Source organism: Vanellus vanellus, assembly GCF_965231255.1.
Source record: "Vanellus vanellus genome assembly, chromosome: Z".
Classification (NCBI taxonomy): Eukaryota; Metazoa; Chordata; class Aves; order Charadriiformes; family Charadriidae; genus Vanellus; species Vanellus vanellus.
In genome coordinates, this window is record NC_138908.1 from 42,048,182 (window position 1) to 42,063,651 (window position 15,470).

Sequence of the window (15,470 nt, forward strand, 5' to 3'; positions counted from 1 at the left end):
TCTTCGCGTCCGACGGTGATTTGTGGTCTGGGAGAGTCTCATTCGCAGCTGGATTCTCGCTCTGTCTCCGGGGGGTGCTGTTAACTGCGGCTCACCTTCTGGCGCTGCGCCTCCGCACGCGGATTCCGTACCTCCCGGTTTGTACCCGTCTCAGGCTCTTCTTTTATGTAACGAAGCCGAAGTTCAAAACAAGTTCCGCTTATGTAGGTGAGAGCTTGCAGCTCACCGCCTAAGGCTTCACAGGTTCAGCTACTGACTCTGAGCGAGTGCTATATAAGCAGTACACCAATGCGGCCTAGCACTAAATGATTAATTGACTAATTTATTTTAAACTGAACCACTAATATTCCATATTTCTTTACAGTATGCATGTCTGGGTAGACTATTTAGGAAGAGTTTATACTCTGATGTCGTCACATAACTGTGTCACCATGGGTCTTTTAATATAATCCACGTCCACCAACGAGTGACTTTAGTGAAAGACAGAGCACACTGGACTGGGAGCTCCAAGGGCAACTCCGATTTAGGTGGCCAGCACACTTGCATAAACTATCCTGGTATTCCCACAAAGTTTCTGAATTGCCCCTTTCTGCTTAAGACTATGGTGGTGTTCACTACATCAGCAGATCTCCACCAGCACTTGCAGTAACACTTCCAACAGCGTACAAATGCAGCACTACAGCGAGACGTGCAGGTTTCACAGGTTAACCTGGAGAGCTGCTCTGTCCAGCAAAACCAGTGAACGGAGCTCCTCAGCTGTCATGAAGCCTTCATCACATGAGACTCTGTGTGCAGCCACCCCTGTGACTGTAGGAGCCATGTGGGTCACAGTCCAGAGCGAGCTGCAAGTACTTTTACTACCTCTGAAGTTTATAAATATGACCAGCAGTGCAAACACTCCTGGAGACTCACAGGGGACCTGCAACTGTGCAGACAAAATGTCCCTATCACCTATGCAGCACAAACACCTGCTGTAAAAATCTCAGCCCTTCAGACACAATCACCGAAAGAATGGCAACTGCAGCGGTGATTTCTGTGATAAGGCTATGTTTTCATCCTGATCCCCAAAGGGAAACTAACATTTTATTCCACAACTTCACTGTACATCCCACCTTGCTTTGAAATTTATCTTATTCTCAGTACAGAACTTTGAAAGTAACTCAGACTCCCTGCTATGCTTCAAAAAGCGGGATTAGAGGCAGTGCTGGCAGCATAGCAACCATCTCCTCCCTCCATCTCAGAGCGCAGATGGGTCTAGGCACAACAGCATAAAACAAAATGTGGTGCATCCTCTACACGTTACTCCAAGCCCTGAACATAATCAGTGCATCTCCCCTAGCTTTCACGTAGACCCACTTATGCAAGGCATGCTTGCTACAGAATAAAACTAATTTAATTAGACTGCACCCTTTCTAGCTTCATCCATGTTCAAGAGATCACAAACAGTTTTGCATGAATGGAAATAATGACAGCAACTAAGTTAGGGCAATTATCTGCTCACAAACAGTTTTACAAAATCCTGGTAGTCAAGTCGGATCTCTTAGGCTCTGACATGCTTCAAATAGAAGCAGGAAATTCTAACTCAGCAAAGAGAATGTATTAACATTATTTCTGCACAGCTCTTACATTGTAAAAAATAGCTAGCCATAATTAAAAACAAAATAAAAATTTCTGAAGATATTTCCATGAATATGATACAGTAATAAAATACCATATAAGAAATGTTTGTCTAGATCAACTGTGCTTGCCTCTGAATAGTTGCTTTATTTTGTAGAAAGTTGAAACTACATGTATTTCCAGTGAAAAGAAGGAATTGGAAAGCTACTTTGTCCTGTTCTGTTCTGGCGAAACACATTAACACCACCACACTACTGCAACACGTCAGCAGAAGAACCACCAAATCTTTTGCAGGCCTTTGTAGAGCCTTTTGGTATCAATGGCAGCATTCACACTAGATTTCCTCAACAAAGACTGTATCCAGGAAGCTTTTTAGAAATTTTTGAAACTTAATTTAATTTAAAACATTCTACAAGCTTGAGTCAAAGCCTCCTGAAGTTATGCTGTGTATGAAAGACAGCAGACAAAAGGGAGTCATTATTGACTGTAGAGACAATGCGCTTGCAGCTGCAATAGGTATCTTGAAGGTCATAGTATCTTTGGACATGGATGAACGTGGTGAATTCAGAAATATTTCAACAGTAAGATTAGAGATTTGGTGTTTTGTGGAATCTGGCTCTGTTTTCATGGATTCAAAAGAGACAAAATAAAAAAAATAGTATAACTTCCTAGAGGCATTCCACCATGATCGCCAAAACTAGCACTAGTTATATCTTGTCTTTGCATAATTCTGTTTTCTAAAATGAATGCAAAGCTTTACAGAAAGTTCTTGGTTTTCTAATTCTCTGAATTATCAATCAAAATAAAATTTCTCTAATAAAAATAAAATTTCTCGGTGCCTGGGAGGGTCATGGAGCAGATCATCCTCAGTGCCATCACACGGCACATGCAAGAGAACAGGGTGATCAGGCCCAGTCAGCATGGCTTTGTGAAAGGCAGGTCATGCCTGTCAAACCTGATCTCCTTCTATGACAAGGTGACCCACTTGGTGGACGAGGGAAAAGCTGTGGATGTTATCTACCTGGATTTTTGCAAGGCTTTTGACACCGTTTCCCATAGCATTCTCCTGGAGAAACTGGCTGTTCATGGCCTGGACAGGTATACTCTTCGTTGGGTAAAAAACTGGCTGGATGGCCGTGTCCAGAGAGTGGTGGTAAATGGAGTTAAATCCAGTTGGTGTCCAGTCACGAGTGGTGTCCCCCAGGGATCGGTGCTGGGGCCCGTTCTCTTTAATATCTTTATCAACGATCTGGATGAGGGGATCGAATGCACCCTCAGTAAGTTCGCAGACGACACTAAACTAGGGGGGCGTGTTGATCTGCTTGAGGGTAGATTGGCTCTGCAGAGGGATCTGGACAGGCTGGACAGATGGGCTGAGGCCAATGGTATGAGGTTCAACAAGGCCAAGTGTCGGGTCCTGCACTTGGGTCACAACAACCCCATGCAGCACTACAGACTGGGGGCGGAGTGGCTCGAAAGCTGCCTGGCAGAAAAGGACCTGGGGGTGTTGGTGGACAGCCGGCTGAGCATGAGCCAGCAGTGGGCCCAGGCAGCCAAGAAGGCCAACACCATCCTGGCCTGCATCAGGAATAGTGTGGTGAGCCGGACTAGGGAGGTAATCATCCCCCTGTACTCGGCACTGGTGAGGCCTCACCTCGAGTACTGTGTTCAGTTTTGGGCCCCTCACTACAAGAATCACAGAATCACAGAATCACAGAATTATCAGAGTTGGAAGGGACCTCTAGAGATCATCTAGTCCAACTCTCCTGCTAAAGCAGGATTGCCTAGAGCACATTACTCAGGACTGCATCCAGGCGGGTCTTGAAAATCTCCAGGGAAGGGGACTCCACAACCTCCCTGGGCAGCCTGTTCCAGTGCTCTGTCACCCTCACCGTAAAGAACTGTTTCCGTGTATTTGAACGGAACTTCCTGTGTTCTAACTTGTGCCCATTGCCCCTCGTCCTGTCACTTGGAACCAATGAAAAGAGCCTGGCTCCATCCTTCTTCAACCCACCCTTTAGATACTTGTATGCCATAATAAGGTCTCCCCTCAGCCTTCTCTTCTCCAGGCTAAAGAGTCCCAGCTCTCTCAGCCTTTCCTCATAAGGGAGGTGCTCCAAGCCCTTAATCATCTTAGTTGCCCTTCGCTGGACTCGCTCCAGCAGTTCCCTGTCCCTCTTGAACTGGGGAGCCCAAAACTGGACACAGTATTCCAGTTGTGGCCTCACCAGTGCCGAGTAGAGGGGGAGAATGACCTCCCTCGACCTACTGGCCACACTCTTCCCTATGCAGCCCAGGATTCCATTGGCCTTTTTGGCAACAAGGGCACATTGCTGGGCCATGGATAATTTACTGTCTACCACAACCCCCAGATCCTTCTCCTCCAAGCTATCTCCCAGCAGGTCAGCCCCTAACCTGTACTGGTGCCTAGCATTCTTCCTCCCCAGGTGCAGGACCTTGCACTTGGTTTTGTTGAACCTCATTAGGTTCTTCTCTGCCCAGCTCTCCAGCCTGTCCAGGTCACGCTGGATGGCAGCACAGCCCTCTGGGGTGTCAGCCACCCCACCCAGTTTGGTATCATCAGCAAACTTGCTGAGGATACACTCTGTCCCCTCATCCAGGTCATTAATGAATATATTAAACAAAATAGGACCAAGTATTGACCCCTGGGGGACACCACTGGTTACAGGCCTCCAACTAGACTCTGTGCCGCTGATCACAACCCTCTGAGTCCAAGAAGGACATTGAGGTGTTGGAACGTGTCCAGAGAAGGGCTACAAAGCTGGTGAAGGGTCTGGAGGACAAACCTTATAAGGAACGACTGAGGGATCTGGGGTTGTTTAGCCTGGAGAAGAGGAGGCTGAGGGGAGACCTTATCACCCTCTACAACTACCTGAAAGGAGGTTTTAGAGAGACGGGAGCTGACCTCTTCTCCCTGGCGACAAGTGATAGGACAAGAGGAAATGGGTTCAAGTTATGTCAGGGCAGGTTTAGATTGGATATTAGGAAGCATTTTTTCACTGAAAGGGTTATTAAACATTGGAATAAGCTGCCCAGAGAGGTGGTGGATTCACCATCCCTGGAGGTGTTTAAGAAAAGGGTAGATGAGGTGCTTAGGGACATGGTTTAGGAGTGGTGGTGTTTTTATCAGGGTAGGTTAATGGTTGGACTTGATGATCTTAAAGGTCCCTTCCAACCTCACTGATTCTATGATTCTATGATTCTATGATTCTATGATTCTATAATACAGATTTCAAACCCCAAAGTGATTAAGTGTCCTGCATGGTAGATTAAAGTAATGTAATTTCTTAATTTGCAGCTTTTCACTATGTGCAATCAGTGTGAGATTGTCGAGTTACGTACTTAGACAAACAAGGCATGGACAAAAAAAGCCTGAATTTTACTGTTGACATGAAAACAAATGTTCTGCCTGGATTTTTACACTGAATAAGTAACAGTGATGGATTTGGTGTGGCCTGAATCTCACGTTTGCAGTGCTGAGCACAGGTGCCTAACCTTTCTGACACCAGACTACTCATTTCAGTCACGATAAGGTCTGCCTGCCAAAGTTGCTCCTCCATCCAGGTTCTCTCTGCAAGTGGATTTTTCACATGTGCAGAATGGCCACCCTACACAAGCTTCCCAAGCAGGTATAGATATGGAATATCACATCTTTACCAACAGACACCTTGCTTTTTTTTTTTTTTTCTTTTAATGGCAAAGGTACCTAATTACAGGAGAGAGGGAATTGCAAATGGAGGTTGATGTTCCTCTGACCTTTACAGCTAAGCATTGATATCACCAGCAAGGGGCATCCTGTCCTTGACCTTTCCTACAGCCACTCCCTCATCCTCGGACATGTATCTCATTTTCTAGTGCCTAAAGCTGCTGTCCCTGGAGTAGAGACACCCCGAAACCACCACAGGGTTCAAGATCCCATTCTGGGGCAGGGCACCTGAACAGGTAGAGGGGCTAACACTGTGTCACGTAGTGGATCTAGCCATCACATACATTTTCCAGCAATGTAATTCTACTGAACTCAATTGACTACATGAAGTCTTAAGCTGAGCAGTAAAGAGCTACGTCACTGAAGATGGACCTGCTTCTGGTAACTATTATTCTTCCATCACCTTCATAGGAAGAGATGGGAATTTATCTTTGTTATGGGCACGCTCGCCTCATTCTGTTTCGTTCCCTCTGGAACATTCAGTATTTGGCCTCAAGTGGACTATAAATATAAGCAATTTTATTGGCTTGATATATCTATTTGATACAAAGCGAAACGTGTGAAATGTAATAATAAACACTTTGATAAAGGATATTATAACTATTGTTATTATATAAATCCATATTACAACATACAATAAAGTTACTTGCAGTGTGGTTAAGTATTTGCTATTATCTACCTAAAGGCCATCACTGTCTCAAACTTTTCTGGTTTGAACTTTGGAATATTACTAGAAATGGTTGAACCACGCTTCAGAGAGACAAAGTACCTTCTTTCCTCTTCTTTTATCATGTATTTGTGTTCTGTTTCAGTTTGAGAAATGTAGGATTTACCCACCTCAGAGAGTTTGTTGTTCTACTTTTCATTTCTGAAAGTTTATTATCGTCCAACTCCTGAATTGTGATGTCCTTGAGTCGAACTAGCTGGATAGAACATGGGTACTTTTTCCTTGTTTTCTATTGAATTCGTGCTCCCTATCCTTTCACTATTTCTGTATTATGCTGTGTAATAAAAGGTATGCTTTGTTGTAGTAATAAGTAGGATTTGATCAGATTATAGGTTGTATAATATTTCACTGTCTTGGTCATTTACCTCTCAGAACTTTTTTCTTTCTAGATTAACACTAAAATATTAATGCTTTTATACATGATACATTAAACTAGTAGCATAGCATCAAAATACGATTAAAAGCAAACATATATTGTTAAGATACTATAGCTCAATTACTTCAGAACTGTTTTTACATAATGTAACATGAAGTATCAGTTTAATATGTATGACCGTACGTACTGAAAAGCAGTGTGTTTTAAGCCCCTTAAGGCTGTGCATGTTTCCTCTTCCAGTAGCAGGATCTGGATAGACAGATCACTTCTTTCTTTTTGATCATTGTTATTACTACATGAAACACTATTGTTTACTACATGTAACACTATTTAGTCAAAATATCAGAAGTGGCATCAGCTCACCTCTTCCTTCTCTCATGCTGCCTCCCCTTAACAAAGATCTATTATTTGGCACTAGAAAAATTTACCAGGCCCGTGTAAAGTCAATCTGCTGCCAGGCCCTTGAATGTCATTACAAAATTTAACGTGTGCACTGAGGTGGCATAGGGTAAGCATGAAGGTATCCAGTCACTCTCAATGCATTGCATTGTTCACAATATCTACAATTTTATGTACCAAATCTTAACATTAATTCTGTCAGTCACTGGAGTTCCTCAGCAGCTACATGCACTACTTGAACATCCATTGTGTAGTTTTGGAAAGTTACGAAGGTTATTCACAGTTTGGTTTTGGGATGCAATTATTTTAGCACAAGTCATTTTTTTTCTCCAATTAAGACTCTTAACATTTCTTTCTCTATTACCGCTTCTCTACAACATTGTTCTCTTCCAGAACTTTCTTCCATGGGTTATTTTTAAGGGCTGAAGCTTCTTAAGTGGGTCTGATCTAAGCATCTCGAAACCTGTTTGCTCATTTTGGAAACAAAAGTTACAGGCTGACCTCGCATAGTAGTGGTAGGACTTTGACACATAAACACCGACTTTGAGAAGCTGAGTTATCATTTTTTATGAACAAGAATTTTCCTAAGCAAAATTTAGGGTTTTTTTAGTTAGTTCAAAAGGATAGTTGTGACAAACTGAACTGTAATTCATAATGAAAGGGCTGCTTATCTCTGGGTGGAAACTGAATACTGCAGTCCAGTACTACAGTCTCTACGTTGGAAGAACTGGTAGGAGTTTCCCCTTTTCCAGAGGGGTGTTAGTAGTCATACACTGCAAATTTCCTGTCCCCTGCACTTTCCTGTCAGCAGTGATGGTTGCAAACACTCTTACAAGGCAGCAGCCTACAGCATACAAACTGCAGTGAAAAAAGCAGAACAGGGAAAAAACCCTTCACTGTTTTTACAGCTTTATGGTTTCTCTGTGCTCTTGGTATTTGTCTCAAAATTTAGCTATTAATGTAAGAAAAGCAAGTTACTTATTTCACAACCTGTAACTAATCAGTAAAACTCACTGTGATGGTAAGAAACTGAGGCAAAAGTGGCATGTTAATGTAACGCTACTAGTTAGCTTCAGCACAAAAGGCCCATCCCAAGTGCCAAGAAATGCGCTCCTGCTTTAAAAAACACAGAAAACCAGAAAAGAAAATTAAGTACTGCTGTATCTGGTAAAGCTAAAGCCTTTTTAGTTCTAAAGGATTCAGTAGATGAGGCAGAGCAGCTCTGTGCAGGTGTACAAACTGAACGTATGACCCACTTCATGTTTTTACCAGCCAAAGCCAGATCAAGGTATGCCACTATATTTCCAAATCGTTCCTTGCTGCCAGCAAATCTTTCACCGATCGGCCGCGTACCTCGCACACAGGTGAGCTAAGGCCGACGCAAACCCCCCGTTTCCCGCGGCCGCGGCAGCCCCGCAGCCCGGCGGGCCCGCAGCCTCCCTGCCTACGGCAGTTCGTGCCAAGAGGCCGCGGAACGAGGCACCGTGTCTCACTGTCACGGGGCGTCGGCCGGGAACCTGGGCGTCAAGATACCCCTTCGGTATCACAGACACCATATTCGCCTGTGCCGTTTGGCACATCCCCTACCCGCTTCTGGCCCGACGCTCTACGGCAATTGGGCGGCGATGCCGGCTGGGCAGCCTTGGCCGGACAGCCCTGAGGCAGCGGGACGGACGGACGCCCGCCGGGCCGGGCCGGGCCGGCTATAACTCCTGCGGGGTAGGGGCTGGGGGCAGCGCGCAGCCCCGGCCCCGCGCCGCTAACCACCGCGGGGGCCCGGGGGTGGGAAGGGGGGTGCTGAGGGAAAGCGGCGTCCCCCCACGCGCCTCCTCCGCAACCGCCTCAACGGCCGCGCCGCCGCCTCCACAGCGTCCCCGCGGCGGCGCCTAACGGGGGAGCCCGCCCTGCCCTGCCCTGCCCTGCCCGACGGGCTGAGCAGCGACAGGGGGAAAGAGGGTGAGGGCTTCCCCCGCTGCAGGAAACCGAAGCCGCCGCTGCCAGGTCCCGCCGCCGCGGCGGGCAGCGCTGCCCCGCCAGGCGACGCCTTTAAACCGCGCGCATGACGCGCGGCACCTCGAGCCGAACGCCGCGGCGGCGATTGGCCCAGGCGGCCCCACCACAGCCAGCGCGCGTTGAGCCTGCCCGGGGGAGAGTGGGGGGGCAGGCAAGCCCCGCCTCCTCCCCCCCACCCCTCCTGCGGCGGGCCAATCAGCGCCTCCTCCGAAGCGGCGCGCCGCGGCGGGGCGGGGCGGCCCTCGAGCCCGCTCAGTTTCGAATTCTGCCGGTGAGTTGGGCGGCTGTCCAATAGGGTGGCAGAAGCGAAGCCGCGTCCCGCTCGGACCCCGCCCCTGAGGGGGCGTGGCCCGCCTAGCGGTTGGTCGGCGGGAACTGCCGCTCCGTGACGCTAGCGCCGGATTGGGTGATTGGTTACGCCCAGGCGCGAAATGTAACGCGGGAAAATCTGGGGCTTGGCCCGAGTTGTGGGCGCGGAGGGGTCGCGGCGGTGGCGGCTTCTCCTCGGGCATCGCCGGGACCGGGACTGCCAGCGGGGCCGGCGCCGCTTCGGAAAGGTGCGGGGAGGCGGCGGCTGCATCACCCTGGCCGTTGCTATGGCTGGGGGCCGCCGCTGACTTTGCGGATCCGCTCGGGGGTGGCCGCGGAGGGAGGGAGGCAGGCACCGAGACCCTGCCGGCAGCCGCCGTCCCCGGCGATGAGCGACTGAGGCGGGACCGGGCGGCGAAAGGTGGCGGCGGCCGCGGGACCTCTGTGCTGCTCCACAGCCCCATCCCGGCAGGCAGGCTCGGACAGCGGGGCTGAGCCGCCGCAGGGCAGCCCGGCGCCCTCACCCCCGTTTCCACGCCGGTGCCCGCGAGGACTCGGCGATGGCGGAGCGGCTGCCGCCGGGCCTCCCGGTGATTTTTTGCCAGGACTCGCCGAAGCGCATCCTGGTTTCTGTTATCAAAACCACCCCGATCAAGCCCCGCGAGGAGCCGGCGGCCGCCCTGCCCGTACCCACCAGCCCTGGCTTCAGCGACTTCATGGTCTACCCATGGCGCTGGGGCGAGAACGCCCACAACGTGACCCTCAGCCCCGGCGGCACCGCCACCCTCTCGGCCCTCCCGCCGCTCTGCGCGGGAACGGGCAGAACCCCCGCCGGGGACGAGGAGGAGGCGGGGAGCCCGGGCGGCGGCGGGCACCGGCACCTGAAGGTGAGTGCGGCGGGTCGGGGCTGGGCGAGGCGGACGGCGGAGTTAAAGCGGGGGGAATCCAGCGCCGCGCGCCCCTCCCCCGCCTCCGCCCGGAGATTTAACGTGAAGTCATTTCCGGCAGCGGGGCGCGCGCGCCCCCCGGCGCTGTCCGGGGCGGGGGGCGGCGGAAGGCGGGCGCAGGGAGGCGGCGTCAGGCGGAGGGGCTCCGGCGGGGCTCCTGCTCTCCCTCCCTCCCTCCCTCCCTCCCTTCCTTTAAAATTAAAAAAACAAACAAACAAAAAAAACCCCAAACAAAAAAAAAACACCCAAAGCCGGAAAAAAAGGCTGTCTTCTGTTTTGTCAGTTCCTCCCCGTTTCCCGGGGCGCACGTCAGGGTGCTGTGGGTGGCTGGCGTTTGCCCACCTGCACCTGCCGGCCGTAGCCCGGTGGCTGGGCACCCTCCGGTTTGGTTGGTGGCCAAACCGCCGAGGCTGTGGTCACGGCAACCGTCCTCGGTCCCACCCCTGACTTCGAAGTCACCTGGGGGAAAAGTTTTGGCTAAACCGCAGAGGTGGGAACGCGGGGAATTTCAGTTGGGTGATTATTTCAACGCAGGATAGGCTGCGGCGTGGCCGGCCGAGAGCAGACACCGTCCCTGACCTCATCAATGAGGGAGTGCACTCCTCCAGCAGCATCCGTTGCAATATCTGCTGCAGGGTCTTTCCGCGAGAGAAATCGCTGCAGGCCCACAAACGAACTCACACCGGTGAGTAGAGGGGAGGTGAGACTTGCTGGCGGCAGCTGTTTCAGAACCAGCGGGGAGGGAATTAAAAAGAAACCAGCAACAACAACAAAAACCCAACAAAACAAACAAACAAAAAAAACCCCAACAAACTCCACCTGTTAATATTCTATTGTAGCTGTTAAATTAACCATACTTGTCTTAAAAGGCTTCTAGTGCAATCGAAGTCTTTGTAACCGTGTTTGTCACGGGGATGTGTAACAGCAACTTGGGCTACAATAGTATAGGCAAATTGTATAAATATTTTATCTGCTGCAGTCACTGGCTTACTGTGCAAGAGGGAGAACTGTACTTGAGCCCGGTGCTCTGTACGTGGTAGCACTTTTTATTCTACATGCCTCTTCTCTGTGATTTTTTTTCTTTCTTGCTGGTGTATTTTTTCACACAGCAATTGAAGTTTAGCTGGACAAGGAGACGTGGCTGGTAACTTGAGCTGCGTAACGTGCTAGAAGTGTAGCTTAAATGTTGAGAAAAGAGTTCAAATGCTTAAAATCACCATCCAGTTGTCTCTCCCACCACCTAGAATTCATTTTCTGGCGTGGTCACACTCGTTGACTGAACTGTATGTAGACAGCAACTCACAATTAAGTTAACATGTAGGATCAACTCACTCAATACCCAGCTCATCTTGAAATTAACAGGAGATCGTGGATTTTTTTTAAACCAAGCAAATACATGTTTGTTTGTTTGGTTTTTTTCCTTCATATTCCAACAGGACTCTCTATTGGCAATAAAGTGTGAACTAAAGTAGCTCACAATACCAGCACAACCACCAATACTTCCTCCCCCCCCATCCCCCCCCAAACCAAGCAAACAAAATCCCAGAAAAACCTTGGCTCCCATGGTCTCTTTTACTGACTCAAGTCACTAAGACTAACCTAGATGCTAATATTAAACAGCAGTTTCCTTGTGCTCTTTGGTCAGAGGATGTGTTCGTTCCACCTGGTTGTATTAGGTGTTGAACTCTTATGAACTGCTGAACTGAACAGAGCTTACTGTGGTGTTACTCCTCCAACATAGTAGGCCAGTATCACCCTTGCTTTGTCGTCCCTCCTGAGGAGCAGAGGCATGGCATGCCTTTGCATAGCTGCACACAGTCAGATCCTCCCGAGGGAGGAGACACCTGCCATCTCTGTTCTTCTCATTGCAGTTTGCATGGGCAAATCATCCGTGATGACTGCCCTAAGAAAACTTCCTTGGCTTGAGTCTGGAATAAGTTTCTCTTGCGACCTCCATTTATCCATTGCAACTTTTCTCAAATAGTTTTCCCTAATGAGATATTTCTACAACTTGTATGTTACTGTACTGTTGACCTCAGTTGTTTTACCCTAGTTCAGGCTATGTTATAGATAAATTTATGTGGTTACAACTTGAATTACATTACTTGTCCCTTTGCTCATTTCACTTCATATATTTCTTGGTCTGTGGGTGCACAGTTTCATGAGATAAAGCTTATGTAGTGCTGTGCAAGAGGCTTAAATCAGAAAATATGACAAGAAAAAAAATATAATTTTGGGTGTCCCCTGTGTCCACCCCCCACCCCACCCCCCCGAAAATGTATTCAGTAGTGTTGAGCATGCACTTCAAAGTAAAGGTCTGTTTGGGGTAAAGGTGGATCTCTGCTATTTCGTAGACCAGGACTTTTTTAAAGTGCTTAAAAGGAGAGCTTGCTTGTCTCAACCCAGGGACCACCACTGGATACTATGATTCTTCTTTTATATTCAGCTTTCTTAAATCTGTTCTGTTATTATTTTTAAGGTGAAAGGCCTTATTTGTGTGACTACCCAGACTGCGGGAAAGCCTTTGTTCAGAGCGGGCAGCTCAAAACTCACCAGCGTCTCCACACAGGGGAGAAACCTTTTGTCTGCTCAGAGGACGGTAAGCCATCACAGAACAATTTGCAGCTTTCAGAAAAAGGGTCAGTCTAGTACTGGAAATATATCCACATCCACATGGCAAAGATCCATAAAAGCTTCGGATTTTAATTTGGGAGGAGCTTCTAGGGAAGGGAGGAGCCACACAGAACCTGCAAAATCGTGCAAACATGTATCTAAGGATTGTATACGTTGTTACCTAAGCAGGTTATCAGTAATTCTGTCAGTTGATCCTAATGTATAAAATGATGGGGTGTGTTACGAAGCTTGCAAGTGCAGTTCATCGTTTTCAACCAAATGCAGGGTTTTGTGCATGAGGAAGGTTGGATTCAGCGGCACCTTCATCCCGCAGACGTTGTGCTTACTTGTTGGTTGGCTGCTGTCCGTAACGTCTTCTTCATTGTCACTTTGTGTTTTTTTTAAGGCTGCTTAAGCAGATTCACACATGCAAACCGTCATTGCCCAAAACATCCATACGCCCGACTGAAGAGGGAAGAGCTCACAGACATGCTGAGTACGAAGCAGACAGCTGACAATAAAGCTGTGGCTGAGTGGCTGGCAAAGTAAGTTCCCTCGTGGTATCATCTTTCTCTAAATACTGAGTGTGTTTGAGAAGTGGGTGAGTGGGTGGTCTGAGAAAGCATTTTATTCTTAGGGGCAAAAAACCCCTAGCTGTTCCTCAGCCCAGCCTTGCCTTTCCTTAAAGAAGTGGAAACTCCTGGTCAAGACAAAGTTCCTCATGAGACTTTATCGTTTTGGGTTTGTTTTTTTTTTTTTTTTTCTTTTTTTCTTATCCCCGCCTCTGCTTAAATGCTTCTCTTTGCTTGATCAACACCTGCTAATACCTTGTTAGGCAGTGCTACAGTCTTGCTGAATTTGCGTCTGTGTGAGGGACAATGATTGTGTATGCCTAGGAAGAAATGCCTGCTGGGAACACCATGCAGAGAAGAAATCTGTCACAGATGTTCACTTAAAATACTGAATAAAGGAGGTTTCTGACAGCTTAAATACTACCATGTAAGGGCTGCAAGATAAAGCCAAATGCAGCGCTTAGTTGGACGCAAGCTAGTACTTGGGAGGTTTTTGCCAGCTTTGAATTGTTGGTGTGCAAGTCAATTGCATATATTTTAAAAGCATTCCCCACGTTTGATTTTGTAGATACTGGGAGACCAGAGAACAGCGTGCTCCTGCTGTGAAAACTAAAACAATTGAGAAAACAGACCAGGAGCAGCAGGACCCAATGGAGTATCTTCAGTCTGATGAAGAGGATGGTGAAGAGAAAAACAGCGCTCATTCAGCTGCTCGCCGCAGCCGCCTCCAGGAACAGCGTGAACGCATGCATGGCGCACTGGCTCTCATTGAGCTTGCAAACCTACATGTGGCACCGCTTCGACAGTAGATTGGAGCAGAGTCTGCCTGTAGAAAATGTACTTCCTGGTGGTACTTAACCAGTTAGATCCTGGGCATAAGCTAAGCACCTTATTTGCTTATCGTAGGCTGCTATTCTGTAGAATTTATGAAGAATGTTGTTGCCCCATAACTTGGGGTAAGAGAATTGCACTTTTTGTAAGGTTAAAGACAGATGTAAAGTTTCTAAGTATTTTGTAAATATGGGACTGCATAATGCAGGGTTGACAAATTTATGTGATGTGGGAAGCTAGATTTTGCAAGGTTAACTCATTTATTTGAAGCAGTTTTCACAGGAAGCACTTTCTGAACGAAGTGTTCAACATTAGCAGAATGGTACATGTGGCCAAAGAAGGCTGACAAAAAGAAAAGTATTTATCTGACTATTTAAGCAAATTTATATTAAGTGGTAGGTCTGAAGATATTGTTAAGCAGCAATGAAACTGTCTTTTTCCTAATGTCAGTATATCTTTACCTAGTATCACTGAGGCAGAAGGCAAAACTTAGTTGTCACAACTTGTAGAGGGGAAGAAACTGCTTCATGCAGGAAACTGTAAGATCGTTCAGGATCTTCACTGTGACTGCTCGAGGTATGAGGCTTGACTTTGCTGTTTTGTTTTCTGATTTGATTTCAGCAGAATCTCTTAGTAGCACTTGTTATTCCTAACATGTGATGTTAGGAACTTTTGCACATTGTTGGATTTATCTGAAAATGATTAGTCTTGCAAAGTCTAGACAAAGGTAAACAATTGATAATATTTTTTTTTCCAGATATTTTTGGACCCTGTAGTGATTTGGCACTTGATTTTGTTAATAAAGGGGGTATTTACAGGGTGGTGTGGATTTGTAGTAAACTATTCTAGATCTCCTATTAGCAAACACTAAGTTTTAAAGTATTGCTTTTATATGATTATTAGCAAATAGAAGCCTCCGTACTTTCTGTGCATAAAGCCACCTTATTGCTTTACTTCAGGATAACACGCCAATTTTGTGTTCACTAACAGTAGCACAGCTATCAATTAAACACTGCAGAAAAGTATTCATTATACAACTAGGAAATAGGCTTCCAAAGATAGTTACAAGTGTGCTGAGTGTGATTTCATGTATTTCCCAAATAAACGAAGTTACAGAATGCTGCCTAGTACTCAGATGATGATATAAAATGTTTAGCAGGATGTCTTGTCACTTCGTGAATGTTGTATACTTTCAAATAGCATTGTCTCATGGTGATCTTTTTCCGTATTTTGTTTTGAAGGCAACCAGAGATTCCTAATATGCTAACGAGACTTTGGTTTCAGATTGGATTTTTGGTTGTGTGGTTTACTTTTTTTTTTTTTTTTTTTTTTTTTTTTC

At 47.2% G+C, this 15,470-nt stretch overlaps 1 protein-coding gene across 1 annotated transcript; it reads left to right on the forward strand.

Moving 5' to 3' along the window:
• Window positions 1–9,728: 9,728 nt before the first annotated feature.
• Window positions 9,729–14,120, forward strand: ZNF367 (zinc finger protein 367; the record flags this gene model as incomplete). Its single annotated transcript, XM_082497837.1, has 5 exons — window positions 9,729–10,055; window positions 10,650–10,800; window positions 12,595–12,714; window positions 13,135–13,273; window positions 13,869–14,120. 5 exons carry the CDS (start codon window positions 9,729–9,731, stop codon window positions 14,107–14,109), a joined length of 978 nt encoding a protein of 325 aa, XP_082353963.1. The 3' UTR covers window positions 14,110–14,120.
• Between the last annotated feature and the right edge of the window lie 1,350 nt (window positions 14,121–15,470).